Below are 27,818 nucleotides of genomic sequence, written 5' to 3'. Positions count from 1 at the left end.
GCATGCGTTTGTCCTTGCATATTTTTCTAATTGAATTAGTCCGCCGCTTTTTTATTTGATTGTCAAAAAATTAATTTTCCTTATACCTAATATAGTTTTTTTTAATAACTTAACTTTCCTTTGTGCTAACTATATTAACTTAAAAAAATATTTATACCTTCTTTTTAAGAATAACTTTAAGAATTATTTGAGAATAATCGTAATAATGATTTTAGAATTTTGAAGACAATGTATGAAATCGTGGTCTGATATCCAATAGAAGAACCTCTGCGTAACGACTGAAATTCCCTTCAGTGATTTATTGTTTCAAATGCCGGTCTAATCTACCTACGCACGTTGCATTCAGAATATATATGAGATGTAGATAAACTGCAAAACGTTTAATCTTGGTTATCACTCGGTCTACGTAAAAATTGTTGTAAAAAGTACACAGATTCATCTTCATAATAATCTATCTTCATACAAATACGAATTATATAAAGAATGACCGTTATATTTGTGGTTGAAAGAACAAAACCTAAATTAATAAGGATAACATATCTTATGCAAAGTATTATGAAATGTGTATTATGTTCCGAACATTAACGTAAGTATCGATTTCTTTAGCGCTATTAAGTTGATTTTTTTCACATTCAATATAATATTCAATAAACAAGTTTTATTTTTTTTCGGGGGGGGGGGGGATTTTGATTATGCTGTATTATTGTAAAATCAACATGCTTTCCTTTTGAAAAAGTAGCAATTTTTATACACACAAAGGAAGTGATCAACTGGGATATTCTGCTGAAATTTTCCCGCCTGAATGTCGTTTCTTTGCTGGGATTTTCAAAACGTAAATTTTAAGTCATACAGACCCTGATATTAAATGTATACATAGAAAGAAAATATACTGTTCATTTCTATAAAATGCGGGAAGTAAATTCTTCTGAATCCCGATGAAAAATATTTCTACAAATTATTATTTTAATTATTTAAACACTGATAACGGAAAACAACAAGTAATTAACACACTGTAATTTTCCTAAAATGTACACATGCAATTAATTATTCTTGGAATCTATATGCATGGTACTTAATTCAAATAGATTATGATAGATATGTTGTACGCCGTTATGCGGGGCGCCGGTTATGTATACGAATATTGAGACAAAAATCTAAATTATATTTTATTTTTTGTTCTTTCCAAAATCCGAAATAGTAATGACATCTTTTTTTTTTTTTTTAATCCATTGATTTTTCTCTGTGATATTATGTACGGAACATTTTTTTGCTTTAAATATAAGTACTAAATTAATTTAATTAATAAATTCAATACTTATGTACATATATGTTTCTAATATCAGTATTTCTATTATTTTCTGTTTTCTTAAAATTAATTCTTACTAACAGAGTCAGGGTAAAAATCCAAGAGGACCCGAATCGATCAGGATGAAAGCGTGTCCAAAGCGTGTGAAAAGCGAGCAAATCGTTTCGTGCGAGAATCGTTTCGTGTAAACCGTTCAGCGTTTCGTGTAAATCGTTCAGCGTTTCGTGTGAACCGTTTAGCGAGCGTGTAGCGAGCGTGCAGCGAGCGTGTGGTGTAGTAGTACGTTTCAGGGTCTGTAAGTAGATGAACAGTTATACAATGTCATTCTATTTGTATGTAAACCGCTACAAGCGTATCTTTTTATGTACAGTCGTAAAGGTAATTGTGAAAACTAAATGTACACCCGCATATTACTACTGTCCCGGATACTAAATACATTTTGTAAGTTAAAAGATTGTGTATTCACGTTTCACCTATATTAATATTCCGCTGGCTGACTTTCTTAGCTTTTTAAAAAGATAATCTTGTTATAACTTAAAATATCACTTAATAAGACAATTTATCTGTTTGTTACAAAGTGGAATCTAATGTAGCCATCTTAAATTTGATGCTTACATGTAGCATTAAGAACTTCAAGTACGAATACCTACGTAGCAGCAAAGTTACTTAATTACCGTTCAACAGCATACCCGCGACGTAGTCCTACTCAGCCCCGAACCTGAACGCACCATACGTTTAACCAGTTGGTCATTACAGTCTTCACATTATATGACCTAGTAAGTTTTTCTTGTACTTTTATGTGTAGGTAAGACAATAAATTAGGAAACATAATTCGGATAATATGTTTTTTTGCTGATAAAACGAAATTGTCAACGTATAGTCTATCTACAGATGTTTTCCCAGAATGCCCGTCCACTACACTTGTCTGTAATTACAATACGAATTAATTTTGAAGCCTATAGTCCAATAACTTTATAAAACACGAGTGACACAAAATGGGCGTGTCTTATAGCATTACCGAAAAACGGTATTGACATCGCCTCGTAGTAATACATAGTATGTGCTACTTGAAAAATTGGTGGTTTTAAAATGTTTTAAAGTGTACAAATTTGAAATGGTATTAATATAAGTGATAAGGAATCATTGTTTGAATATTATGAGATGATAATTTCTATGTTGTTCTAGTCGGTTTTTATATCGTTAACAACGACAGAGGAAAACCTGGCCGAGAAATGAAAGCAAATTTACATACCCTTTAGCGAATTATTAATAAAAGTAACATCTCTCCTATTCTTCTTAGATTCAATTTTCAAGAAATCACACCAAAAAAATTAATAGAGATTTAAATAACCTGAGGTTATCGTTCGTAAGATGAGTTATATTCCCATTAGAGCAAATAGCAACATAAACAAATGGTTGACATTTATAAAGGGGTTTTTGTTTGTCTTGTTTTATCAATAATCGATGTAAATTGTCAATGTTAAAAGACAATTGTGCAATTTAAGGATTTTGTAATACCATGAAATAGTAGGGAGATTTTACGAGCGAGCGCCTTAAGTTGTATAACACATGCACGTAGCATCGTTTTGCGGAAAAGTTAGTGCATACATGTATTCATCTAAATATGCATTTATTTATCAAAATGAATAAGTTCTTGGTAAAAACAAAAAAGTGCACGTTAGTGGCATAGAACTAGAATGACCCACTTCTTGTTAATAAACCTTTTGATAAGAATTTCCTGTAAAAGAATGTTTCTGATCGAAAATAATATCGAATTTATATTCATTATGACAATGGCATTAACCAGCCACACTGAAAAACAATAAAGCACCGAGGAGCAATTTAGTTGTTAATCTTAATGCATATCAATCAAAATCTGTCAAAATACTGTACGTCTTTATATTTAGATAATGACATGTTTGGTAGTGTTGTTACTCTGATGATTTAGCTACCCTTAAATTACAATACTCACCTTGTTAATAACCGTGCATTCATAAAATACTTTACACGATTTATACGATATTAGCGATACTTTTTTTAGTGATGCAATCAATAGGGGATCAGTAGATCATGAACCGTTGTACCAGTAGCTCAGGTAAATGAAGACAGGTTTATAAAAGAAACCTGTCCAACTTAATTTGTAAATGAATTTTTGAATAACTTGTATAAATGTGTTGCAATATAAAGATAATGGATACGTTGCGTATCTCAGTTGTTGCTAATTATTTTATTATAATAATTACTATTATAATAAAATTTAGCTCGATCGGTATGACACAACTTAATATATATTTGTTAACCTTGAGTATTGTAAAAGTCATAGAATGGAGAATGAGACTAAATGCTTTGCATTTAAATAATTTTAGCAAACTATCGGTATTAAATCAGATCCGATGAAAGTCACAAATTCATCCTTTGAGGAACATATAGCTATCTTTCGGAATAAATAAGACGAAATGCCATCTTATCGTTATTTTGACAAATAAAAGATAGTTTAAGTAAAGCAATACGTTGATGTAGCAAACAAACTCATTTACGATATTGATTTCAAAAGGTTGTCCCTATACGACAAATGATATATTTTCTGAAAATGTCGTGATAGACATAGTCGTTTTGATTGATGTGCACCATTATTTCAACTACTAGAAAAGGTTTATTTATTTTGAGGTATTCAAAACAATTATATAAAAATATTTGTCAATTTAAATAAAGCAAATTGTCAGAAAAATATAATGCATTTAAAACTTTATTTCTCAAAAAATATTAAACGCTTATGCTTTGTACATAAGTTTCGTGTTATAAATACTGGCGAAAGATAAATCTAAGTTTAGAAAAATAGCAAACAAAATATGAGCTATATATTCGAGCTTAAGGGACTTACTACTTGCTTTTGCACATAAATGTACTAGTATGATTTGTGACTGCCATAACGGATGACAGACATGTAAATGATTTATGGTTCTATATGCACATCTTGGACGTTGTTTTCCAAAAAATATAAAAGCGATAACAAGACAATGACAATGAAAAGGGCTCAACATCAAATATAGCAAACAACTGCCAATATCACGCTTCGTTGCAAAAATAAGGGGGGATTTAAATGGAACATAACACAAACAAAATCGATCGTCTATTTAAAGCATGACCGACATTTAACGTGTGTGTACACAAGAAACTCAGTGTATTTTAACACAGCAGTGTATTTCAACATAATGACCTTGTGAAATGGCTAGGGTAAGACTTTTTCCAGATTAAATACATATCAATGATAATCTTGTTTGCTGTTTACGTATATTATTCGTTAGAAGACAATTCTTACACCCTTAATAAATGTATTGTAACATGTTACGTTTGATTTCATTGGGTTGTTTTGCATTGTATGACTCTTATATGTAATGTTTACTACTTCATTGATTTTTAATATTGATTAGTAAATGGCTGTTTCTGATAAAAACCTGTTTAATTGGTCAATAAACCCATTTACAAACAAATTAGAGAAACGGATATTAAGAAAACATTCGGTTGATGCTTTTAATACTGGTATACATTCTAACAGTTTAAATATAACTTTTAAAGTTTATTTGTTTCATTTTAACGATCGCCAAATTTAATGCAGTGATGGTACACTTGAACTCAACAACCGAGTTGCATTGACTCTAGGCAACAAAATTAGCTAGATCTTGCATATATTCTGTCATTTTTTAAAAAATATCGTTTGATTTAATTTACTGATCTGCTAATACCTTAAATCTAAAGATATGCTGGTAATATTTACATATTCTTGTGGGTTTTTTTCAAACAGATATATTTTTCTGATCTATCCGACAGACTGGACGTGTCACAACCGCCGGTAAGTTTGGAAGAATCGAACTAATATGCAAACTTTAATCCTTGCGAGAAATGTGTGTATTTAATTAGATTTGAAATTTAAAAAAAAAATCAAAATAATGTTACAAATTGTTTTTGGTAGTAGTATCGTTGACCTATTAGACAGGTCCAGTACAATCTCCATATATAGCTTCAGTAAGCTAAATAACTTTGATTAGTTATTCAGTGTAGCTTCATTGATTTACACATCTATCTTGAAGGCGTATGATTCCTTATTTGGAAGACAATCAGCATCTTCCCGAGACCAAGCTGACACACCATCTAATACAAACCAAAGAGTAAGTCAAATGGCATCAATATATTTTTGAATGGCTACAATCTTTCCGGTGAAATTTCGAGTTTTTTTTACCTTTTCTTATCATATTTGTTGTTGTGATTATTATTAGATATACCGTGATATTCTCATTATAAGCAGCTAGATAAGTTCACTAAAAGCAGTAAGTCATAAAAGTTCATACATAAAACAGTTTACAATATGTATTATCTAGCGGCGAAGAGTTGAAGAAACATAAGATATATATGAAATGATGTTAAATGTAAATAAGGTCAGGCACTATTTACACTATATATAGTGTGCATTGACGACCTACAAGGTCAATATTTTGCATAATAAGCGGTTGTCATTTAAGTTTTATTGTTTGTGACGTAATAAGGAGAAATTGATGTTCGTAACAATCACTAATTTTAAGGTGCACGACACATCTGCACATAGCAAATAAGATCCTTCGTCCTTAATAATTTTACCATACACGGGGGGGGGGGGGGGGGGGCTCATGTATTCTTTTTTCACTTTTAGGTGTACTGCGTAACTAGACTGAATTCCCACATCCGTAAATCAGATCTTTTTAGCATTACAAAGCTTTTGCTTCCAAAATAATTTTTACACGCTCATATATAAAAGGTGGAAACAATCAACATTCTCAGAACACAGGATAACTTGATATTTGTATGTAAACTATAAAAAAAAAACCCTACACATTGTCTTGTTTGCATTTTTGCATCTTAACAAAATATCATTATTCTTTTTAGATTCCTTTTTTTTGCAGGATTAATCCATCCAAGAAGGAACAGCAGAAGCAAATAGAAAATTTAAATATTACATGATTTTGATTGTTATTTTATTTTTGGCTTCCATTGCTGCAATCGAAGTGGCTTATCAAAAATATTTCAAGCATAAAGGTAAACCCTCAGACTTTTTTTTTACTTACTAATTTGCATTTAAAAGATATAAAACAGTTTTTTAGTAAACTATTGCTGTATGATGTATTCACAAGAAAATGAGCTGCCAATAGTTTCATGAACATATCATATTATAATTAATACCATTGATAACACAGACCTTGAAATTGCCAAAAGTAGAGTCATTTTTGTTATACATGTATGCGTTGTTGCAACAATGCGTGTACATTCAAAAGCTGATTGAAATAAAATTTATGCCTTCAATATTTTATTTTTAAGATGACAAGGAAGATACTTCTTCAGATGATGTTCGGTTATCACCCAACAATTCTTTCCCGGAGTATTCATCTTCCACATCTTCCTCGTACAATGATCATACCAAACCCTTGCCAGAGTATCCATCAACCACATCTTCCCCATACATGTATCAAAATACTACCAAACCTTCCGCAGATCATCTACCCGGTTTGTATTGGTCATTAATACATGCCTTAAAACGCAACGCAATTAACTAAGTTTTAACTTTTGCTTACAGATATGTTTAAACTGTATTTTAAAACAAATATCGAGTTAAGACAATTGCTACAAAAAGCAAAAAATCACTACGGTGGCATTTATTTCCCAGAATACACGTATGAAATAATCATCAATTTAAATAAAATATATCTTCAATTTTGTTTGCTTATAGGAAGCTGGGGAACACGTTTTATTGTGTTGTTCATGCAAAACATACGGAATACGAAGAAATCCATTTACGTCACATCAGTCAACGGAATACGGATAAACGTTACAACGTCGGAACGTCTCAATAGTTCTCTCAAAAGTGAGATTGACCAAACCACCAGTATATACTCTTTTGAACAATTCTTCATTCCAAATTCAATGGAGTTAGAAGGCTTTAAGATAGAAACGAAATGTATATTAATTGAAACTTCTCAAAATTCTATGGTTGTAAGTCAGGCTGATGTCTATTCATCGGTTGGGATGACAACTCATATCCCGATACATAAACTTTCAACTACATATGTTATTGTCTCGACAAATCCGGTAAAATACTTCAGTCAATTTGCAGTTGCTTCAATTAATGAAAACACAATGATATGGATAACCTTCCAAATGAATGATACATTACAAATTGACGGGAAAATATATCGGAGTGGGGAAACTTTTAGCATCAAACTCAACCGTTATGAAACATACCAGATTCAACATACTGTGGACTTGACAGGAACGTTCGTTCAGTCATCTTTACCTATTGCCGTCTTCTCTGGAAATGATTGCAACAAATTAAATGGGCAAGGGTTTTGTGATCACCTAATTGAACAATTGCCACCGACATCCAGAATTGATGCAGTATATGTTGTTCCACCCCATCTGTACAGCAATACCAAAATACGAGTCATGGCCATCGATAAATCAACAATTTTCTACAATTGCACAAATAAGACTTTCTACAAGTCGTATGAGCGTTTGGAATACTTTGATATTGATATTTCAAGCAACGGAGTGTGTTATATTCAATCGAACGGACCTATTTTGGTAGCAAGTTTCGGTTTATCGTCTTCATTAAGCTACAACAGTGATCCTTCAATGGTTATTGTTCCAGGATTTCATCAGTACCAAAATTACTACAAAATAATAGTTCCTTTTGGATATGATTACAGCTATATTACAGTTATTATGGAACAAAGCGACAGTCTACTGCTTCTAAACGGCTACACAGTAGCATCAAGCAATATTCTTTATCAGGAATTCCTCTACTATAGTACTCATTTCAAGGTAATGATAATTCGTGTGCTCGCAGGTGAACTTACGGTGACTACAACGAAAAGCGATAAATTTGGACTAATGTGTGCTGGCATGAATTTTTTCAAATCCTTTGCTTTCTCTGGTAATTCTGTATTGTAATATTGGTTGGGATTTTTTTTTCATTGTTTAAAGTTAAAGGGGCATGGTCACGATTTTGGTCAAATTTTATTTTTCTTTTTTTATTATTTGCAATGTTTAGGAATGCATTTCTAATGATCAAATGCAATTTGGGTGCCAGTCGTTGAGTTTTAAGCAAAATACAGGGCTTACAATTCTTCGTCATGTAAACAAGGCTCGTGCCCTGTTTTTGTTTACATAGGTTCAATATACCAGTACAAAATCTTTTTAAAGCTGGTTTGTCTATCTAATTATTCATTTTAAGCATAAATGAACAGTTCCTAACGATTAACAGATTCATTTTAGGTCTAAAACTGGAATTTTCACTTTAACATTCAAAATGTAAACAAACGCTTTGTTTACATAGCGAAGAATTGTAAGCTCTGTAACTCGCTTATGACTTATCAAATGGCATTCAAATTTTGGTTGCCTATTAAAAATGCCTTACTGAAGCATTGTAAACATTAAAATCGAAAAAATAATTGTTGACCAAAATCGTGACCATGTCCCTTTAAATTCTTTAATACACAACATGTCCTAAACTTGAGTTACGTGTTACATATAGAGAACAGTTAAAAATATGATTTTACGAACATGAACATCAGCATTTATTTGTGTAAATTACAAATCTGGTTAAAATGGGCGTTCCTCGAGATATAATAAAATATCAGAATACATGTTTAACATTAACCTATTAAACGAGAGAGAGAGAGAGAGAGAGAGAGAGAGAGAGAGAGAGAGAGAGAGAGGTTGTATTTACGCATTATTTTGATATTTGTAGAATATAAATGTATATAGATTTTAAAGTCAATAAAATATCCGTGCTGTTTGTCGCACATATATTGCAGAATCTATTTACTGATATATATGATTTAGAATTATGACATCATTATGCTACTAATTGATCGGATTATAATTCATCGTTTATGTGTCATCATATTAAATGTGAACGTGCAATTGTTGTTTATGAAAATAAAACCAAACGTTCATAATTAGTATTTTGATTATTTATATTTTTACTGATCACAATAGTGGTTTACAATGTAACTGTTTTTGAGATATTGCCAATTATACTTTGATATCTCCCCAAACAAAAGAAAAAATTGTTATTACAAAGAAGATTTTTGTTTAAATCAGAATGTTTAAAATATAAAAAAAATGACAAAAAGATCTTTTAATCAAATGTCTTTCAAAGATCTATTAGATCCTTAATTCAAATATCATCAACGATTATTCCGCCTACTTAAGGTCTGATATTTTTTATCATTCCTTTCAGAGTTCATATAACAAATTACATGAAGTGAAATATATTCCCAATCAATATTTAACAGATGAAAATCTAATTTATCACAGTCAATCTGTTATCATTTGATATATCTCATAAATAAAGGTATCAATTATCTTTTGATCTTCACCTTTTGCATTTCCAATAAACTGATTACCCTACCGAAATAAAATGCATTTTTATTAACCGTTGTATTTACATGTATCTATGCACCCTTTTTTTTACGTTGCAAAGTCCTTTTAACTCTGAATGTTTAACACAAACAGGAAGAAAATACCAGTGCCTAATTCCTTTTCATTCCTTTTAAATTATTTGCATAGAGACACAATTCGCTTACTTTATGTTTGACTCCACATATAAATATTTATCAAACGTTCATTAGAAATAGCAAGTAATGCACATTGCTTCCTATATACTGCCAAAAATTGGTCAGAGACTGTACTCTTTACTCTATATTTGTCTGTTTATTATCCATACACATTTATCTGATATCCAACACATTTCAATGACAGCCGGTGTGAAGGAAAAAAAAAGTTTCCATTGATGAATTCTGATTTTTCCTTTCGTATGAGTAAGCATTTTCATGATTTTGAGTCATTTGTTTTAGCATTAATGTTATTCATTGGGTCTTTTAGTTTATAATATTGAAAATTGGATAAGTGTGTGTAATATTTAAAAAACCGAGCATTCATTACACAAGTTTCATATGACATATTCAAAGCAAGGGGTGTACTGCTGTTTTCACATTATGCAATAAGCTGCTCTGTCGAAATTTAAAGCTGCATACGTGACAAAGGATGATGTTTATTGATGGATAGTTAATATTATGACAACGATCAGGAAGAGAATTTAATACAATGATCACGAAGCAAGCACTCGTAAATAGAAAATTCGAAATACAGTAGTTGAAATTATCATTGCGAATCAACACACCAATTAACTGCTTGGGATAGTCAGTCTAAATGTATTCAAATGGGTCTGAGGTAAGTCGTATGTATATAAGTCTGAAGAAAGTCGTATCTGTATAGTTTTATGAAGGAACTAGTATATGTACTACAGAAGAAAAAAAATAGGTCAAGGTCAGAATACTCGTAATATATTGTAAACTGACTTTTATTTGTTTTGAAGGCCTGACTCTGGCATTCATTTGCAAATTTAGATAATATGTAAAGCCAACAAGAATGTGTAATTTTTTTCCTTGTTTTTGTTTGTAAGTTTTTTTTTTTGTTTTTTCGGTTTTTTTCGTGTTTTTTTTTTATTGGGGGTGTTTGTCTTCTTGTTTCTTTAACTTCCTTTTTTTAATATTCATCTCAACAAAGTGATTGTGATGCTGTTACGATGTAAGAGATTATATGCCTTTCTCTTTAGTATAAGTGATATTAAATATAGATTATTCAGCATAAACGGAATGTGCATTTCCCTTTTTATTCATTCATACCAGGTATACTGTAAAAGTGGTTAATAACGCTGGTGGTTAGGTAAGTGTTCTATGGTCAGATAATACGCAATACACGTAGGTGTTAAATACGAGGATTCGTGATTTACAACTCTTAAGTTTTGATTTTTATTTTAAACGTGGGGTATTTTACGCGCTTTTAAGCTTACTGCGTTCATGTAACTAGTCTAATCGTAACACCCCCCCAGGCGTAAATATCACATTTAAAATAGTTTAATCAAGTGCTGTATTTAATGTATTAATACGTTGTTTAATCAATTATGTTCAGGACTCGACAGGTTCAGGATACGCACGTATTTCAGCCATCAGCAGTTCAATTAATTCAACACAGGTATGCTATTTAGTAAATATTGACTTTTACGAGATGTCAATATAACAAAAAAATGCATTTTTATATATTATACATTGTTGCTAAGACCAGCTTTGTAATTTTTTTTTTATTTTAAATTATCATATTAAAATGACGATGCCATTGTCAACTCTTTTAAAGTATTTTAATCCGTTACTTTTTTAAAATGTATTAATACAATGTGTAATCAATTATGTTCAGTACTCGAGAGGTTCAGGATACGCACGTTTTTCAGCTATCAGCAGTTCAATTAATTCAACAGAGGTAAGCTATTTAGTAAACAATGACTTTTACGAGATGTCAATATAAAAAAAATACATTTATATATATTATACATTGTTGCTAAGACCAGCTTTGTAATTTTTTTTTTAATTTTAAATTATCATATTAAAATGACGATGCCATTGTGTTAATGAAGTGTTTTATTTAGCGTACTTAGCGTCGCTACAATAAAGAAAAAAATGTTTCCTTTTCCAGAGCATAGAAATATACACGGCGATTTCCAGTTCAACTTCAACTACCTATGATAACATTTCCGAGGTAAGTATTCAGCTAATAGAAGAAACTTTATCCTATGTAAGAAACTTTTTTTTTAAATTTACCTTTGTTTGTAGTAAATAAGTTGCAATAAGTAACTAATATTTATAAACAATGTCTGTGAGTATTTTTGAGATTTGTACAAGAAAAATAGTGAAAGTTAATGCTAAGTTGTTTATTTAATGAAATGTGTATTTTGGGAATTTTTTTTTTATTTGCAGGGCTATTATGACAGACAGATTGGTCAATTCATTACACCAAACTCGGTGAGGATTACACTTGATAGAGATAGACACAAAACTTTGGCGATATAAACTGTTTAACAGTGCGTTAAAATCGCCATTCTGTGACGTAATGTCAGGAAAAATAGAAATCACCGGGCGTAAATGATCTTGAAAGCTGAAAACGGCTCGTACATAGGCACTGCTCGCCATATTTCTTCAAGCATTGCTTTCCCTACAACCCATATATTATTTTTTTTTTTTAAAGATCATTCAAGTATTTTGCTGTAGAGTTATTACCTGTGTTGAGGTGCATATAACCACGCCGTGTTACTCGGTCGCGATGAAAATTATCAAATTCTACGCACTTTTGTACAGCCAATGGACTAATAACATCAAATAAACATGTTAATGCATTATTAACAAATAGAAAATGCACAAAAAAGAGACAAATACATAAACTCCATAGATCACAAAATGAATATTACACGTCTACTACAAGTTTCGGGTCTAACGAAACCGAAAGGGATCATATATATCTGTGTGACGGTTGTGCCTATTTACGAGTGGTGTTTTGCTATAAATCGGGTGTACATTAAATCTTTTAAACCTACGATCGATTCAACGAAGTACTAGTATGGAAGGTAATCGTGTTAAAAAATCCAGACATGTAAACTTGTAAATCCGAATATGCAATCGTGTTGGTGTGTGAGCCTGAGTAAAAATGACTGTAATTTTGATCGTGTAATCTATAAAACTCAGGGATAAACACTTTAGAGTTGACCCCGCAGGCTTTCAATCTAATTTCTCCTACAGCTGCACGCTTAATTGCAGGTGTAAAATGCTCTTTGTAATTTACATGTACATGTAACCTGCCACTTTAGTAAACACTTTTCATCTGTAGTCTCTGCAGTTGTATTTCCGTTTTCGAAATATCACGGCTGACATGTTACAAATCGACAAATGTAAAGTCTACAAGTTTGCCGAATTTTAACACGACCATATATGGAAACAGTGACGTCACCGATAGAAGCTACAGGCATGTCGTAATAGGGACGGAATAAATAAGAAAAGTATTAGGAAGGCCTATAATCTTATCTCTGGATAACAACATTTCTTAGAAAGTATTATTTTTCGGAAAATAAATTATAAGATTGGTGTACATTTTACATGTATCAAGAGAATGTATAAAAGATGCGAGTGAAGAATTCGGTCGGCTTTAGATATCTTTTTAGAACTGGAAAAATTACATATATTGACTTTGTTTGAATATACGTGTAAATAGATATACAAGCATTTTTATTAGAGTACATGCAACAAATTGTTACCTGAACCTGAAATTTATTTATTTTACAACGATTGATAAGCAAGTTCTACAACTTATATTACATGTAATATCTCTCGTTGGCACGGATGTTAGCGCGAGGGGGTCATTGGTGTGGGAAGAAGCCGGAGTACCCGGAGAGAACCCACGTGTCCAAGCGGGCGACCGCTATACCCTATCACATACAACCACTGTCGATCACGGGGATCAAACTCGTTAAGTTGTTAAAGTATAGAGCTGGGCTGAATTAAGAAAACATTTCCAAAAGCCTCCTTATCGCTACCACAAAGTTGGGACAAGACCCCTCCCCCCATCCACCCTCCCCCGTGAAAAATTACACGGGGTCGGCCAGTTGGTCAATTAAATAACTGCAAAGTTACCGATAAGAAAAAACTATATTTAAAAACATCTGTTTTGAGATTTTGATTAATATGCAACATAAGAAGGACACCCCCTTTAAAAATACATAAATAAAAATTCCGAATAAAAAACAACTAATTAACTGTCGTGAAAATTAAAATGTGTACAAATCATATTGAAAAAATTTCATTTTGCATTGTTGGCAATATATAGGGAAAAAGACTATCATGCAGGTGAAAATTGGCATTTTTCTTTATATCAAGCAATTATTGCGGGATATGAGTATGACATCCTGAATGTTGGTCCAATACAGACTCACTTTGTGAAGTTCTGAATGTCGGTTCAATACAGACTCACTTTGTGAAGTTGGTTGATAAAAAATTTCCGGGGAGCTATGAACATATACTGTTTATCTTTCACCTGCACAACAAAATTATTTTGATATTTTAAAAAGGTATGAATACATATAAATATAGTTACATACGTTTTTCTGCGAAAATTTACCAAATCTTTGCAGGTCGTTTATTCTAACTAATTCAAAAAAAAAATATAACAAAAATAACAAGAAAAAAGCTGTCAATGTGACAGGTAACCGGGTTTTCTTAGTGTGAACAGTATCTATAATCCATTTGAAAATCCTGAATTGATAAATACTACCTATCTTAAGAAATGGGATACTTTATATGCAATGTTTTTGCCAAAAAATGAAGTTCAACAGCTGATATTTTTTTAAAAAAATTACATTATATCAGAAATCAAAATCCTACCAATGTGCATACAAATGATATATGTATGATTGATCTGCAAAAGAACAGTTACTTCGTATCTTGAAAACTGTACGAGGTGTTATCGGTACAATAAGGGTACTTTTTTGGCAGCCACTCGACCGCCCGCCATTTTCACTATTTTAATAATCGAAAAACCCGGTTAGAAATTCTCTCTAAAAATTCTCAGAATTCAGAAGCAATGGAGCTACAGACTGTACACGGGACCTCAAGGCGGTCTCCGAACCCCATGCCGCTCAAAATATATTTACCCCCTTAGGAAATTTCTTAATCCGTCTCATTTCTAGAAAAAGAGTATATTTATCAAAGAAAATGTTTTTAAAAGAAAATGATTGTGTGTAACCTGTCCTTTAACTCATATTCCAGTTTAAACATGTCAAATTATTTTAGAGAAATAAGATATTAGGCATTTCTTTTTAACCTTTTAATATCATATAATACCATGAACATTTTTTTTAACAGAAATTAGCGCATTCGTCATATCGGCAACGATTGTTATATACATGAACCTCTTCCTGTTTGGTCCAATTTCAAAAAAAAAAAAAAAAAAAAAAAAGCTTTTTGCAACAGTTTAGGTGGATATTATGTTTATTTTTCGTCCATTCCGGCGATTATGGCATTCCTTTTTCCGCAGCAAGGCAGTTGCCAAGGTCATGTTAAAACTCGACAAACTTGTAGACTTTACATTTGTCAATTTGTATCATGTCAGATGTGCTATTGCCGAGCCTGAAGACACAAATGCAGTAACTACGGATTGAAAGTATGCAGAGTTGAAAGTTTAATTAACCAATGAAAACAATAAAACTGCAAAATGTGCATCATGAGTCAAATCTTACATGTGTTTATGCCCGAGTTTTATAGGTTACACGATCAGAATTACACATATTCATACTCAGGCTCACACATCAACACGATTGCATATTCGGATTAACAAGTTTACGTCTGGATTTGTGAACACGATTACCCTCCATATATTAATGCCTTGTATTTTGACTCTCTGGTACTTTAAAGACGAACACCGCTCGTAAATGGGCACTATCCTCCATATTTCTCTTTTATCACCGCTATCCTTACAACCCCTATATAAGCTGTAAAATTCTTAATACAAAATATTTCGCTGAACAGGTATCATCTGTGCGGACGTACATCTTGTCTCTCCGTATTACACGGTCGCAATGAAATTACCAAGTTTTACGCACTTTTGTCAAGCCAGAAGAATGCTTACTTCCAATAAACAGCTCAATGCATTATTTACAAACAGAATATGCAAATGAAATAAGAAATGAATGCATAAAGTCCAAAGACCACGAAAAGAATACTACACAAGTTCAGGTGTGCAATCGGTGTAACGAAATCAAAGGGTTTATATACCGGTATCTGGCCTGGGCGGCAGTGGCTATTTCCGCATGATATTCAGCTCTAACAAATACATAAACATATTTACTTGTATTATCCTGTTTTCCATATTCATCAGTGTAAGAATCGTTTTTATTTGCAAGATCAATTGACACAACAAATGTTATATCAAAGGATAATTAAAACAATGTTAAAACAAGCATTCTGAGAGTATTGCATACGCAATACACGTCCTCTACCAATTTGTAGAAATTTGTGGAAACAATGCACTGTTATGCAGATTATCATTCTTACCGTCTTCTGTACTCCGAATCAACAGACCAACCCGATAACGAACCCGATTGTAATTATACCAAAAAAAAACCTTTCGATTATATAACAACACAATGCTTGAAACTATTTTAGAGAACTTATTTGTTTTGTTAGAAACAATAAAAGGAACGGTCCAAATAATGCACAATATCATTATTGACTACATATTTTCCTCGTTTATTCATTACACACCGAACCCGATACCGAACCCGAACATTAAAAAATTGGAATATAAAAAATTAATTTTCACGATAATATGTCAACCAGACGCTACAAAAATGTAAACTTGATATGTAGTTTGACATTTGGAAGCTGTTCAGCAAATTTCATGTTATTCCTCAAACGCATAAAGAAAAAAAAGCGTGGAAAACTGAAGTGGGACAGACAGACGGACGGACGGACAGACAGACAGACGAACAGACGGACAGACAGATAGACAGACGGACTGACGGACGCAGAGGAAAGCTATAGTCCCCTCCGGTGAAAGCGGTAGGGGACTAATAATACTAGACACCTATATTAACGATACTGTGATTCCATTAATATTCGTTATATACCAATATATATGTATTTTGCTGTTGTTGAGTTGATCAATGAAAATCAATGATCCGGTAGCATACTGTTTTGATGTGATCGCTTATAGCAAATTCACATATTGTTTAAATTTTGATTATCGCTCAATCAACGAAAATTGGTATAAACAACCATTAAAGAAACCATATAACATATTTCTTCTTGTTTTTATAAAAAAAAAATTGTGTTGCAGGGCCGACACGTGGAACTTCCTAGAATTAGAGATGATAATCCTGATCATGTAGATCAGGTATTGGTTTATTATTTTCACAGAATATTTCATATTTTACAAAATCAAATTCTAAGATATTTTAGATTCCTTATTTTACGTGAGTACCTAAATCTGCGATTTAACTATTTAGCATCAAGTTGCGAAAATATAAAATAGCAAAACCCAATTTTATAAAATCATAGTTTTCACTTAGTACATGTGTCCGAAAAAAGCGAGATTTTTTAATCTCTAATCCGAGGCAAAACAAATAATAATATATTCTATGTTAATGTCCGTATAATTCAATCTGTATAAGTAATATCTTTAGAATATGAAATAATTAAAAAGAATAGATTCTACTGAAACACATTGATGTTAATTTCAATGAGCATACTGCTAAATGTTTCTTTTTTAAATCTCAAACATGTACATGGGTATTAAGCAATGAACTTGATTTAGCCGAAGTCATATTTTACATGTACTAATAACGCAAAATACTTTGGAATCACTAAAATTCGTAGTGGCTCAATTTTCTTGGTATTTGTGGGTAACCATCCCCCATGTGTTTACTTCCTCCACGAAAATGACTTACTGAAATTCAAAACCGACGCATCCACGAAATTATATCGTCATGAATATTCAAAATCCCACAATCTACGAAACTGCCATCCCCCCCCCCCCCATGAATTCAAATGATTCCACAGATGATACGCGGCCAAAAAATTAAAACAATCTCAATGTTGATTTTTATAGAGAAACTCCAGTAACCAAGAACATACTAAAGACTCCAAACGTCAATGTTTTATTGTGATCCTGTCAGTTTTTGCCGTCGTTATATCAACTACTGTTGCAACTATTGCTGTCCTGTACCTTCAAGGACAAGGTAAGATACAAGCGATTTCAAAAACTATGTGTCAGAAATGTACATACGATATTGTTTACTTGTCCAACGCATTGACGGCTTGGTCTTTACAATGCCATATTGTGTAAAAGAACGATTTATTAATTACATGTATGCCTTATCAACCAAAAGTTCTGTATTAACAGTGGGATAGAGGAGGTTAGCACCTAAAATAAAAGTAATGTAAGAACCCACTTGGATATAAATATGGCCATTTGGGGACCTATTATGTTTATGTATTTTTTTTGTGACCCATGTCACATGCCATTTTTTTTGGAAATATAGGGCCCCCAAACAAAAATGATAATTTTCCTGAATTTTTTGCTAAAATTTGACATAAAAATTGATAATTTAAAAAAATCAAACAAATATATATAGTTTAAACTATTATTTAGTTATGATTTTAATACCGTATGAAATTGAACATATTTAGAAACTATAAAAGTAAAATCTTAGTCAAAGTCTAGAAATTCTTGGCTCACTGGTGGCTTCAAAGGCAGTACATAATGAACGCAACAACAGATGTTCGGAATTTTGCAGCAATCAAATTAACACGGAAATATATATATATATATATATATATATATATATATATATATATATATATATATATATATATATATATATATATATAGTTATGTAATCTTTCAAAAACTCTGCATACAAATAGACATTCATTTAATGCCTTATTTAAAAGTAACACAACTAGTGGGCACATCTCAAACATTAAGATATAGTTTGAAATAAGCTAATTTTAGGCCATAATTGGAGTTATTTCTTTCCTAACTTCTATAAAATATAAGCTAATTATGCCAATATATATCGATAGAAATATCAAAATATTGTTTAAATATGTTTTTAATACATCATGAACATATCATAATACACAAACTATTTAGAAGTTTGGTCCTCGCTGACAAAAAGGAAGCTAAAGTAATAGTACTCTAAAACTAGTGATTTATGAAAATTATTCATTTTCTTCTTAAAAACCTTCCGCCACAAAATATGGCCCCTTACTAAAATATGTAAAAATGTAATTTCTTAAAAACAATTTTATTCAAAATAGTTTATTTACCATTGTTAAAATATAAATATACTACTAGAATTAATATGTGATGCAGAATTTTCAGACTAGAGGTGACCCAAAATAGTTACCCAATACCTAATGAGGGAAGCTCTTTAAAGTTAGATTTAGTGCTTCATACTTCGCAGCTCTGTACTCAGAAAAACTCGCTTTTCTCTTAGGTGGCTTACTATACCTGAAAATAGTTTTAAAATCAGTAGAACATTACTTGATTGTGGTAAATATATGTAGCATGATGGGTAAGACATATTTCAGTTAAAAAGGCAAAAAAGTGCATTCTTGCATAAATAATCATATTTTCAAAGATTTGATTTAGAAAATGTAAACATCAGCCCCAGGATTCAAACTTTAGACCTTTAGTTCACAAGCCTGACCTTTAAACCACTCAGCTATGACATTTGACAGCAAAAACATTTAAACGCCATTTTGTGCCGTAGTCTCTAAAAAAGTATAAGTATTGATGTAGTAAAGTACCTTAAGGTTATACAAAATAGTAGAAGGATGTGTGTATTGAATGTTTTATAAATTCAGTAGCAGCACTGATATAAGAAAGAACTTGCGAGTTAAAATTAGAATTTTTTTTTAATAAAACAAATGAGACGTATTTTCAATGTTTTATTTATTTGCGAAAAAGAATATATATGTGATACAAATACTCATCCTATCATAATCACAGTATCCATAACTTTTGTGTCTTCGATTTCAGATCCTCCCAACGATATCGGAAATACGTTGAGCCTTAACCGAAGCTATCTAAGAAGAATTAACGGAAGAGGTACGATTCATTTATGATAGAATAGGATATGGAATCATTATAACATTTTAAGACACAAAAAACTAGTAAAAAATGGATTGTGCGTTTTACAGAAATCTTCAGTGACTGCAAGGATCTTAAGCTTTTTGGAAACGATAGTGATGGGCTGTACACTGTATACCCCGACCCACTTACAGAGACGCCAGTCGTCGTGTACTGTGATATGACGACAGACGCTGGAGGATGGACGGTATTAAAACCCATGCGCTAATCTAGAGGGGAGTCAGGGAGTCAGTTATAACTACCAACCCCCATTGTAAAATTCAAATTTCCTTACATGACATTATAAAAAATAAAAATGAAAAAAGTATGCCAACCCACTTCACCCCTGGCACCCCCCCCCATTAAAAAAAAGAAAAACCGCCAGGCCCCCACCCCAGATTTTTTCCTGGATTCACGCATGGAATCAATGTCTAAATTTATTTTCTCGGTTAAAGACTTATTGTTAAACCAGCATTATAATAATTAGCCACATGTCTTAGTAAAAAATAAACAATGTTTATAGTACTGTGATATATACAAAAAGGAAGGGAATAGAAAAAAAAATGATAATTTGACAAAAATCATTATACTAGTTTTTCCTGTTGACTGTTGACTCAAGTACAAATTCCCTAAAGTTATTCATGTGCTAAATGTCTTTTTTTTTCTAAAAATGCAGGTGTTCCAACACAGACGAGACGGGTCTGTTAATTTCTTTCAAATTTTGGACAGTTACAAGAACGGATTTGGACACCCATCATGGGAGCATTGGATTGGTATGAAATCTATAACAGATTGGTTTTGACAAAGGCATTTTATTTTCAAAAAGGCAATTTCAACGGAACAAAGCACATTGTTAGATATTTGTTTTCGTTCCGAACGTGTCTAAGTGCCCAGTGAGATGCTGTTTTATGAAGTTGGGCTTGATTTTTGGGGTATTTAAAATCCCTGCTTTTTTTTCAATTTAACATATCTTTTTTTTTTTTTGCAGGTAACGACAATCTTCACAAACTTACTACTTTAGGAACCACTGACTTGTATGTTCGTCTAGAGGCATTCAGTGGAGACTGGTATTTCGCCAAATATGGCGATTTTAGTGTGGCTGATGAATCTGATGGCTACAGACTAAGACTTAAAGCCGGGTCGTATGAAGGAAATGCTGGTAGGTTGTCCTTGTTATAGTTTGCTTGGGTTCATGAACTTTGTGAAATTGAATATTAATGTTTGCATAGTACTGTGGAATAATTTTAATTAATAGGGCACATTCTAAAACTTTCAATTTTATAATTCTTTTTTTTTGGGGGGGAGGGGGGGGGGTTGTCTGCCTTTTCTTATTTGTGAGAAATTTATCAAGTTTTATCCTTTTTTTCTGCAATACTAAACACCTACGAATGACCTTCTCAGACTTTAAAAAACTTGATGACATAAAAAAAAACCAATAATTAAATAATTTATTGTCACAATGGTTTGAACACGCTATTAAAATCGAAACCCAGTTTGATATTCGTATCAGCTGTTGATACCAAAATAAACAAGATAGAAATATATCTATGTAACACAATCAGCTGAGCAATCGTTTCCTTTACCACGTTTACGTACCATCACGTTTACCATCCCCTTTTCTTTTTTACATGTATCATTTAAGATTTAAACAAAATTATGAAATTATATATTCCTGTTCATTGCCAAATGTGTTATACATGTGTATCATTTTATATAGGCGACGGTATGGACAGTCATGAGAGTACAGATCCAAGTGGCATGAAATTCAGCACCGGAGACATTGATAACGATCACGCTTCCGCAGAGTGTACTAAAGCTCGCATGGGGGCGTGGTGGTATAACGAATGTACGCTGACAAACCTGAATGGGATTTATGGGAACGGAGACTGTTTGACACCTGGAACATGTAACTTTTGGTATCTGATAAATGATAGCTTTGTCGGTGTGAAAACTTCCTATATGATGGTTCGACGTTTGGAAAATCAATTTTATTGTGCAAAGTGTCCGTCCAGTAAATGACATGATGCGAATACTATTTTGTTATTTCTGTAACGACAGCTTACATACAATAGTCAGCAATCCTTTTCTTCGCAACTTTTACAAATTAGTTGGCTTTATATCAATTGAAAACAATATATACATTTATCATTTTCATTGTATTGTTACATATGTATTTTTCCTTTTTCCCATGCACCAATACCCATACTTACATATTAATGTTCTTAATCTGATGTATTTAAAATTTTTAGATGAAAAAGAATTAATTTAATGTATTTAAAATAGAACAAATATGCATGCATTTGTCCTTGGATATTTTTCTAATTGAATTAGTCCGCCACTTTTTTATTTGATTGTCATAAATTAATCTTCCTTATACCTGATAAAGTTTTTTTTTTAATAACAACTTTCCTTTGTGCTAACTATATTAACTTTAAAAAAAATATTGGTCTTCTTTTTAAGAATAACTTTAAGAATTATTTAAGAATAATCGTAAAAATGATTTTAGAATTTTTAAGACAATGTATCAAATCGTGGTCTGATATCCAAAAGAAGAACCTCTGCGTAATGTCTGAAATCCCCGTCAGTGATTTATTGTTTCAAATGCCGGTCTAATCTACCTACGCACGTTGCATTCAGAATATATATGAGATGTAGATAAACTGCAAAACGTTTAATCTTGGTTATCACTCGGTCTACGTAACAATTGTTGTAAAAAGTACACAGCTTCATCTTCTGAATAATCTATCTTCATACAAATACGAATTATATAAAGAATGACAGTTATATTTGTGGTTGAAAGCACAAAACCCAAATTAACAAGGATAAGATAGCTGATGCATAGTATTATGAAATGTGTAATATGATCGAAATAATTACGTTAGTATCGATTTCTTTAGCGCTATTAACTTGTTTATTTTTCACATTCAATATAATATTCAACATGCAAGTTTTATTTTTTTCGGGAGGGGGGGGGGGGTATTTTTTATAATGCTGTGTCATTGTAAAATCAACAAGCTTATCTTTTGAAAAAAGTAGCAATTTTTATACACACAGAGGAAGTGATCAACTGAAATTTCCCGCGGGAATGTCGTTTCTTTGCTTGGATATTCAAAGCGTAAATTTTAAGTCATAAGTAGGTGAACAGTTATACATTCTATTTGTATGTAAACCGTTACAAGCGTATCTTTTTATACACAGTTGTAAAGGTAATTGTGAAAACTAAATGTACACCCGCATATTACTACTGTCCCGGACACTAAAGACATTTTGTAATTTAAAAGATTGTGTATTCACGTTTCACCTAAATTAATATTCTGCTGGCTGACTTTCCTAGCTTTTTAAAATGATAATCTTGGTATAACTTAAAATATCACTTAATGAGACTGTTTGTTACAAAGTGGAATCTAAAGTAGTCCTACGCAGCCCCGAAACTGAGCGCAACCTACGTTTAACCAGTTGGTCATTACAGTCTTCACACTATATGACCTAGTAAGTTTTTCTTGTACTTTTATGTGTAGGTAAGACAATAAATTAGGAAACAGAATTCGGATAATATGTTTTTTTTCTGATAAATCGAAATTGTAAACGTACAGTCTATCTACAGAAGTTTTCCCAGAATGCACGACCATGAAGTCGGGCATGCCTCCTCTGAAATAAGGACTAACGTAGTTGTTAGCGCTCTAGAGTGCTACATGCAATGTAGCAATAAAACCTTGTCCATTTTCCGAAAAATTAACATTTTCAACTACTCTTGTCTGTGATTACAATACAAATCAATTTTGAAGCCTATAGTCCAATAACTTTATAAAACATGAGTGACACAAAATGGGCGTGTCTTATATTATAACCGAAAAACGGTATTAGCTTCGCCTCGTAGTAATACATAGTATGTGCTACTTGAAAAATTGGTGGTTTTAAAATGTTTTAAAGTGTACAAATTTGAAATGGTATTAATATAAGTGATAAGGAATCATTCTTTGAATATCATGAGATGATAAATTTTAATTTTAAAGTTCAATGTTGTTCTAGTCGGTTTTTTATATCGTAAACAACGACAGAGGAAAGCCTGGCCGAGAAATGAAAGCAAATTTACATACCCTTTAGCGAATTATTAATAAAAGTAACATCTCTCCTATTATTCTTAGATTAAATTTTCAAGAAATCCCACAAAAAAATCTTATTAGGGATTTAAGTAACCTGGGGTTATTGTTCGTAAGATGAGTTATATTCCCATTAGACCAATTACCAATATAAACCAATGGTGATAAAGGGGTTTTTGTTTGTCTTGTTTTATCAACAATCGATGTAAATTGTCAATGTTAAAAGACAATTGTGAATTTAAGGATTTTGTAATACCATGAAATAGGGAGATTTTAATTGTATAACACAGGCACGTATCATCGTTTTGCGGAAAAGTTAATGTATATTCATCTTAATATGCATTTATTTATCAAAATGAATAAGTTCTTTGTAAAAAAAAAAAAGAAGTGCAGGTTAGTGGCATAAAACTAGAATGACCCACTTCTTGTTAATAAACCTTTTGATAAGAATTTCCAGTAAAAGAATGTGTCTGATCGAATATAATATCGAATTTATATTTATTATGACAATGTCATCAACCAGCCACACTGAATAACAATATATAACTGAGGAGCAATATAGTCGTTAATCTAAATGCATATCAATCAAAATCTGTCAAAATACTGTACGTCTTTATATTTAGATAATGACATGTTTGGTAGTGTTGTTACTCTGATGATTTAGCTACCCTTAAATTACAATACTCACCTTGTAAATTACCGTGCATTCATAAAATATTTTACACGATTTATACGATATTAGCGTTACTTTTTTAGCGATGCAAACAATAGGAGATCGGTGGATCATGAACCGTTGTACCAGTAGCTCAGGTAAATTAAGACAGGTTTATAAAAGGAAGCTGTCCAACTTAATTAATTTGTAAATGAGTTTTTGGATAACTTGTATAAATGTGTTGTAAAATAAATATAATGGATACGTTGCGTATCTCAGTTGTTGCTATTTTTTTTATAATAATTATTATTATAATAATAAACTTTAGCTCGATCGGTATAACAAAACTTAATATATATTTGTTATCCGTAAGTATTGTAAAAGTCACAGAATGGAGAATGAGACTAAATGCTTTGCATTTATATAATTTTAGCAAACTATCGGTATTAAATCAGATCCGATGAAAGGCACAAATTCATCCTTTGAGGAACATATAGCTATCTTTCGGAATAAATAAGACGAAATGCCATTTTTATCGTTATTTTGACAAATAAAAGATAGTTTAAGTAAAGCAATACGTTGAAGTAGCAAACAAACTCATTTACGATATTGATTTCAAAAGGTTGTCCCTATACGACAAATGATATATTTTCTGAAAATGTCGTGATAGACATATCGTTTTGATTGATGTGCACCATTATTTCAACTACTAGAAACGGTTTATTTATTTTGAGGTATTCAAAACAATTATATAAAAATATTTTTCAACTTAAATTGTCAGAAAAATATAATGCATTTAAAACTTTATAACTCAAAAAATATTAAACGCTTATGCTTTGTACATAAGTTTCGTGTTATATATACTGGCGAAAGATAAATCTAAATTTAAAAAAAATAGCAAACAAAATATGAGCTACATATTGGAGCTAAAGGGACTTACTACTTGCTTTTGCACATACATGTACTAGTATGATTTGTGACTCCCAGACATGTCAATGATTTATTGTTCTACATGCACATCTTGGACGTTGTTTTCCAAAAAATATAAAAGCGATAACAAGACATTGACATTGAAAAGGGCTCAACATCAAATATAGCAAACAACTGCCAATATCACGCTTCGTTGCAAAAATAAGCGGGGATTTAAATGGAACATAACACAAACAAAATCGATCGTATTTAAAGCATGACCGACATTTAACGTGTGTGTACACAAGAAACTCAGTGTATTTTAACACAGCAGTGTATTTCAACATAATGACCTTGTGAAATGGCTAGGATAAGACTTTTACCAGATTAAATACATATCAATGATAATCTTGTTTGCTGTCTACGTGTATTATTTGTTTGAAGACAATTCTTACACCCTTAATAAATGTATTGTAACATGTTACGTTTGATTTCATTGGTTTTTTTTACATTGTAGAACTCGTATATGTAATGTTTACTACTTCATTAATTTTTAGTATTGATAATTAAATGGCTGTTTCTGATAAAAACCTGTTTAATTGGTCAATAAACCCATTTTAGAAACAAATTAGAGAAACTGATATTACAAATGTAAGAATACATTCGTTTGATGCTCTTAATACTGCTATACATTCTAACAGTTTAAATATAACTTTTAAAGTTTATTTGTTTCATTTTAACGATCGCCAAATGTAATGCAGTATTGGTACACTTGAACTCAACAACCGAGTTGCATTGACTCTAGGCAACAAAATTAGCTAGATCTTGCATTTATTCTGTCATTTTTTTAAAAATATCGTTTGATTTAATTTACTGATCTGCCAATACCTTAAATCTAAAGATATGCTGGTAATATTTACATATTCTTGTTTTTTTTTTTTTTTCAAACAGATATATTTTTCTGATCAATCCGACGGACTGGACGTGTCACAACCGCCGGTAAGTTTGGAAGAATCGAACTAATATGCAAATTTTAATCCTTGCGAGAAATGTGTGTATTTAATTAGTTTTGAAATTTTAAAAAAATCAAAATAATGTTCCAAATTGTTTTTGGTAGTAGTATCGTTAACCTATTAGACAGGTCCAGTACAATCTCCATATATAGCTTCAATAAGCTAAATAACTTTGATTAGTTATTCAGTGTAGCTTCATTGATTTACACATCTATCTTGAAGGCATATGATTCCTTATTTGGAAGACAATCAGCATCTTCCCGAGACCAAGCTGACACACCATCTAATACAAACCAAAGAGTAAGTCAAATGGCATCAATATATTTTTAAATGGCTACAATCTTTCCGGTAAAATTTTGATTTTTTTTCCCTTTTCTTATCATATTTGTTGTTGTGATTATTATTAGATATACCGTGATATTCTCATTATAAGCAGCTAGATAAGTTCACTTAAAGCATTAAGTCATAAAAGTTCATACATAAAACAGATTGCAATATGTATTATCTATCGGCGAAGAGTTGAAGAAACATAAGATATATATGAAATGATGCTGACAAGCATTTTTATCATGTTAAATGTAAGTAAGGTCAGGCACTATTTACACTATTTATAGTGTGCATTGACGACTTACAAGGTCAATATTTTGCATAATAAGCGGTTTTCTTTTAAGTTTTGTTTGTGACGTAATAAGGAGAAATTGATGTTCGTAACAATCACTTATTTTAAGGCGCGCGACACATCTGCACATAGCAAATATGATCCTTCGTCCTTGATAATTTTACCATACACGCTGGGGCTCATGTATTCTTTTTTCACTTTTAGGTGTACTGCGTAACTAGACTAAATTCCCACATCCGTAAATCAGATCTTTTTAGCATTACAAAGCTTTTGCTTCCAAAATAATTTTTACACGCTCATATATAAAAGGTGGAAACAATCAACATTCTCAGAACACAGGATAACTTGATATTTGTATGTAAACTATAAAAAAAAAACCTACACATTTTTGCACCTTAACAAAATATCATTATTCTTTATAGATTCCTTTTTTTTTGCAGGATCAATCCATCCAAGAAGGAACAGCAGAAGCAAATAGAAAATTTAAATATTACATGATTTTGATTGTTATTTTATTTTTGGCTTCCATTGCTGCAATCGAAGTGGCTTATCAAAAATATTTCAAGCATAAAGGTAAACCCTAAGACTTTTATTTACTTAATAATTTGCATTTAAAAGATATAAAACAGTTTTTTAGTAAACTATTGTTGTATGATGTATTCACAAGAAAATGAGC

General features: G+C 31.6%; 1 protein-coding gene across 10 annotated transcripts in view; it reads left to right on the top strand.

Annotated features, from left to right (window-relative positions):
- Positions 1 to 27,818, top strand: part of LOC105331963 (IgGFc-binding protein) — a 53,068-nt gene that overhangs the window by 9,918 nt on the left and 15,332 nt on the right. For 3 of the 10 annotated variants that reach the window (XM_066067029.1, XM_066067049.1, XM_066067047.1), the window contains 2 exons: positions 6,653 to 6,838; positions 7,062 to 9,277. In XM_066067029.1, the coding sequence (XP_065923101.1) occupies positions 6,653 to 6,838; positions 7,062 to 8,281 (1,406 nt within the window). In that variant the 3' untranslated portion in view covers positions 8,282 to 9,277. Of the gene's footprint in view, positions 1 to 6,652; positions 6,839 to 7,061; positions 9,278 to 10,227; positions 10,568 to 11,308; positions 11,372 to 11,590; positions 11,654 to 19,759; positions 19,829 to 19,920; positions 20,058 to 20,525; positions 20,623 to 20,837; positions 21,009 to 21,566; positions 22,143 to 24,705; positions 24,760 to 26,461; positions 26,510 to 26,745; positions 26,824 to 27,582; positions 27,716 to 27,818 lie in introns of those variants that run through there. The other 7 variants (XM_066067051.1, XM_066067044.1, XM_066067038.1 and 4 more) reach the window with 7 other exon arrangements.

Source organism: Magallana gigas, chromosome 1, assembly GCF_963853765.1.
Source record: "Magallana gigas chromosome 1, xbMagGiga1.1, whole genome shotgun sequence".
Lineage (NCBI taxonomy): Eukaryota > Metazoa > Mollusca > Bivalvia > Ostreida > Ostreidae > Magallana > Magallana gigas.
The sequence above is the reverse complement of the archived record's forward strand: the minus strand, read 5'-3'. Positions and strand labels throughout refer to the sequence as shown.